The sequence below is a fragment of the Echinops telfairi genome, unplaced genomic scaffold (assembly GCF_000313985.2).
Source record: "Echinops telfairi isolate 266 unplaced genomic scaffold, ASM31398v2 ScPeMD7_443;HRSCAF=831, whole genome shotgun sequence".
NCBI lineage: Eukaryota > Metazoa > Chordata > Mammalia > Afrosoricida > Tenrecidae > Echinops > Echinops telfairi.
The window spans coordinates 35,589,754-35,594,869 of record NW_022104341.1 but is presented as its reverse complement, the minus strand read 5'-3'; the positions used below and the strand labels follow the sequence as shown (position 1 = coordinate 35,594,869).

The following is a 5,116-nucleotide window of genomic DNA, read 5'->3' as shown; positions in this document are numbered from 1 at the left end:
TATAACTTATTATTTTGTCATATCTTACACTGTCCGACATCTCCCTTCACCCACTTTTCTGTTGTCCGTCCCCCAGGGAGGAAGTTATATGTAGATCCTTTCCACCCCTTTTCCACCTTTCCACCCCACCCTCCCTCTACTCTCCCAGTATTGCCACTCTCACCACTGGTCCTGAAGGGATCATCTGTCCTGGATTCCCCATGTTTCTAGTTCCTATCTGTACCAGTGTACATCCTCTGGTCTAGCCAGATTTTTAAGGCAGAATTGGGATCATGATAGTGGGGGTGGGGGGGAGGAAGCATTTAGGAACTAGAGGAAATTTGTTATGTTTCATCGTTGCTACACTGCACCCTGACTGGCTCGTCTCCTCCCTGCGACCCTTCCATAGGGGGTGTCCAGTTGCCTACAGATGGGTTTTGGGTCCCCACTCCCCCTCATTCACAATGATATGATTTTTTGTGTAGGACCACTTTTGTAGGATTTATGCTCTATAGTTCTGAGCGGTCCACTGCTCAGTCCACAATACAGAGGAATAGCTTGCACGGGATCTACAGTAATGCTGAAAATTAACAGCATGTGGCTAGCCATTCTTTGAGGTATTAAAAGATTAATAAAGTAGATCCTGTCTTGATAAGCTTCCAGTATAATGAAAATATCTTTTAAAATTCTAAAATAAAGGAGGCAGTGGTAATACCACCTAAAAAATAGAAGAAAGAAAAAGAAGCAAGACTGGAGAATTCAACACAGAATTCAAATGCAGAAAACCATTTCTAACTGAAGAATCACAAAAGCTTCCATGGAGGAGGTAGCAGTTGAGCTAAACTATGAAGGATTATAAAAATCCCAAACCATAACATTTCTAAAAACCAGAAGAGAGAAAATATATGAAACGGTGGATGAATTCTCAATTTGAAAAAAAAAAATCAGGTAACATTAACCTTTCATAACCTGCTAGATCAAAATGTGTTACTGAATTTAAAAGTTTGATAGTCCCAGTGGTTTTTTCCCTTAATAAATGCTACGCTTAATTTTAAGAATATATTTTACTGATATGTTTAATCGCAATCTCTGAAATGTAGACTTTCACAGCCAATAGCTGAGAATCATGGTCATAGCATTTCATACAAAGTGCCTCCCCCTTTTAAAAGCACTCATTGGGCCTTTTGCCAGTGACCCACTGAACCGTCAAAAGGGGCAGATTAAAAAAACACCAATTTTGGGTGAAGCGGCAAACATCTCATGTTGTTCAGCTTCAATCAAGATGTGACAAAAGGAAAAAGAAAAAAGAAAAAAAAAAGTGCCATATAAATCGTGTATATCCTGAGTTTTTCAGCACATTTTTTAGGCAGTTTGGGGGTGAAATTAGGTGGCTCAGCTGATATTCGGGTCGGCTTATACTCGAGTATATACGGCACTTTTGAAGAAGTAGCAGGAATCTGGATAAGAAAGGTGAGTGGTGTCAAATGCCAGCCTGCAAGTGACCACGCAGCACCAGACTGCTGGTCTCTGGAGGTGATGAATGCGCACGAGGGCCGTCTGGTGCTCTCTTGGGGGCATTCGCAGCTCTGTTTTCCACTAGAATAATAAGAATGCGGGCAAGATCGGCTGATCTAGAGCGGAGGGGGGCGGGGGATGACAAAGAAGACAAAGAAGGCACTGTGACCAATGGCCGAGGCTCGAAACAAGAGCCGAAGGCAGAGATTTCAGCAGCTAGACACACCCTCTGCACAGGTCCAGCTGCCACCAGCCTGGTATCGGAACACCTACTCTACCAGGCAACTCTCCAGCGCTCTACCAGTTCGGGAGACAGAACTAAGTGAGTGAACTAGACAAGGGCCCGCCGCCTTTGAACTCACCTTGAGGTGCAGAAGACAGAGAACAAGCTATAACAAGACAGAGTGGGCTGTCAAGGTTCCACGGGAAGGATCCTAGCGACCTGGTCACACATGATCTCTGTAGCTCGGAAACACCGAATCGGAGAAGGCAGTTTTTACTCACACCACACGTCGCTTAGCCCTCACTTACGGTTAGAGTAAAGTCGTAGCAGTCGGGGAGCTCGTGCTGGCGCACTGTCTGCAGATTAATGGCCTTGAGATTAAATTGCAGCTCCACCTTGAGGAGTCTAGAAAACAGCGGGCGTTCAGCGCGGTGCAGAGGCCCGCACAGCGAGCAGCACCCCGCCTGCTCCTCACCTGTGGAAGTCCAGCGTGAAGTTGAGCTTACTGGACTCCGGTGCTCCAGGGTGAAAGGGCTCATCGGGCCCGACAAAGAAGCATTCTGCCACAGAAAGAGGGAGAGTGAGGACGCATGATCCCATCCCTGAGAGAAATAAGTAAAACTGCATTTTGAAAAGACAATACACACTTTAAGACAAGACACCCGGGTGTTTTTGCTTTCTCCTGAAATACAGACATCTTCGTCATTTGACTCGAGACTTAATTGTGTCTCAGACATACTGGCACACTGCCATCTATTCAATTCAGATTCATCATAAGCTACAGGACCTAGTAGAACTGTCCCTGTGGGTTTCTGAGACTGAATCCTCATGAGACGAGAAAGCATCATTCTTCTCCCATGGAGTGGCTGGTGAGTTAGAACTACTGACCATCCAGTTAGCCAGCCCAGTTTGTAACTCACTCCACCACCAATCTGTGAAGTGGATGAGGGTGGAAAAAGATCTGAACCCTCTCACTAGAGTTCCATTGCGCAGATCTGTCTTGCTGGTGTTGTAAGCTCGCATGAACACTGAGCTTCCGCCTCGCGTCTGTGTGCCCTAAGCATAATATTTAAAACATTTGCAGTGTCCACGATAAGATTTACTAAGTAGTTTAAAGAATCAAGTATTTCAAAATATTATGTGTTGCCAGTTTTATCTCAATAGGCACTTAAAATAACAAAATAGGGAGTCAGTATTTTTGGATATGTTTCACTTTAATCCTTTCCAATTCCTCTCCAAACAAACAAAACCAGTGCTTATTGTTAAAAGCATCTAAGTGCTTAATTTTGAACTCTACCTCCTAAGGTGAAATTTACCAATGAGAATTTTCTTAATAAAGAAAAGAAATCACTTTTCAACAATCCGTGGTATTCTAAGTTTTGGGTGTCATTCCTTCCCCAGCTGACCACCAAAGACAGGAGTACTGCAGTTTAGTGTGGCTTGAGATTTGTACTAAGAAGTTACCTCGTAAGCCAAAGTCGGCTGAGCAGTCTGATCCAGCAAGACAGCCATGGAATGCTGGGACTCAGCGCAGACTCGGGCCAGAGAGCCTAGGCCAAGTGCCAGTGCTCACTCTTACTAGCTCTGCTCTGACCAGACCACTTAGTGCTCTGAGCTACACTTTCTTCATCTATCAAATCAGGGTCATACCCGTGGTGGGGTTTTTTGGTGAGGATTCATGCATTAAAAAACTTAGACTGGTTCCTGGCAGTTAACTCTTACGTAATTCTTACCAAGGAGTTAAAGTCGTGGAAACCCAAAAGAGAAGTTCTATTCTGCCCTGTAGTGTCGCTAAGACTTGGAATCCCTTGATGGCAATGAGCCCTTTCTTTTTTTCTTTCTTCCGTTATTCGTGGTGTCGTGGAAGGGAGCTCTGGTGGCACAGTGGTTATGCATTTGGCTGCTAAGGTCAACAGTTTAAAACCAGCAGCAGAACCCTAGAGCCCACCAACTGCTTCTCAGGAGAACAATGAGACTTTGTTCTCCTATAAAGATCTATAACCCCAGAAGCCCACAGGGGCAGTTCTGCCACACTCTAGAAGTGGTTCTCAACCTGTGGGTCACGACCCCTTTCACAGCAGGTCGCCTGATTCCTAACACTAGCAAAATTACAGTTAGAAAGTAGCAATGAAAATAATTTTATGGTTGGGGGGTCACCACCACCTGAGGAACTGTATGAAAGGGTCGCGGCATGAGGAAGGTAGAGAACCACTGCTCTATAGGGTTTCTATGAGTTGGATTCAACTCGAGGTCAGTGATTTTGTCTTTTTATGGCCTAGTAAACACCAAAACCAAACTCACTGCCAGCGACTCAATGTTGCCTCACAGCAGTCCTAGCGAGCAACACAGAACGGGACCTTTGCATGTCCCATGTTGCAAGTCTTTATAGGAGCAGAATGCCTCCTTGTTCTCCTGTGAAGCGGCTGGTGGGCTCCAACCGCTGACCTTATGATTAACAGTCCCATGCGAAATCCACGACACCACTCAAAAAACTCACTGCCACTGAGCCATGGAGACCCTGCAGGACAGGGTAGAATTGGCCCTGTGGGTTTCCTAGACTGCAACTCTTTCCAGGAGTAGAAAGCCTCAGCTTTCTTCTGGGGAGCAACTGGTGGTTTCAAACTGCTGGCTTTGTGGTTAGCAGCCAAGGAGTAACTACGCGATGCCACCAGAACTCCCTTCTACTACACCACAAATAACCGGAAAAAGAAAAAGTTCACTGCCATCCAGTGATTCCAATTCATAGTGACTCTGCAGGACAGAATGGAACTTTTCTTTGGTTTCTGAGACTTGAAATCTTTAGGAGAGTAGATAGCCTCGTCTTTCTCCCACAGTGCAGCTGGTGGGTTTGAAATGCTGATCTTGTGGTTAGCAACCCAGTGCACAGCCCACTATGCCACCAGGGCTCCCCACCACATATAGCATGGAACAAATCAATGCTCTTAGAGAAAAAATGATTAATTTTAGGTATAAATCAAGACATGAAAAAACATGAAGCTGTAGGTAATAGAACATCACCAGTTTTGATTTCTGGGTCAATGTCAAAGGTGTCATTCCCGGGACAGATGTTTCCTTGCTTGTAAAAGTGTTGACAGATGGCCATGGCCGATTGCTCGGTCCCCTTGTTCTCGTAAGCGTGATTCCCAATGGAGATGTTGCGCAGCTGCAGGTACTTCAGGCAGCGAGAGAAACAGAAAGTGGGAACACCGGCCGGGTGAAAATGAAGCCACAATTCCCCTCCCTCCCCACCTCTGAAAGGACCATGGAGACTCCTACACAGTGTCCACAGATTGAATGGAATGCTGCCCTGAAAGTGGAAGCATCCTGTATACTTGGTCAACGTCAATTCCAGAACCGTGAAACCTGTGAGAGCAGGAACTTGACCATGTGCCTTTTTTT

At 45.4% G+C, this 5,116-nt stretch overlaps 1 protein-coding gene and 1 non-coding gene across 3 annotated transcripts in view; one reads left to right on the top strand and one right to left on the bottom strand.

Annotated features, from left to right (window-relative positions):
- Window positions 1–5,116, bottom strand: part of MCOLN3 (mucolipin TRP cation channel 3) — a 46,445-nt gene that overhangs the window by 26,233 nt on the left and 15,096 nt on the right. For both annotated transcript variants that reach the window (XM_004699287.2, XM_045292000.1), the window contains exons 3-5: window positions 4,736–4,889; window positions 2,193–2,277; window positions 2,026–2,122 (exon numbers count right to left, since the gene is read on the bottom strand). In XM_004699287.2, the coding sequence (XP_004699344.1) occupies window positions 2,026–2,122; window positions 2,193–2,277; window positions 4,736–4,889 (336 nt within the window). The remainder of the gene's footprint in view (window positions 1–2,025; window positions 2,123–2,192; window positions 2,278–4,735; window positions 4,890–5,116) is intronic.
- Window positions 1,136–1,272, top strand: LOC115870239. The gene has a single exon (XR_004046609.1). It is a non-coding gene; the product is annotated as a small nucleolar RNA SNORA21 (small nucleolar RNA).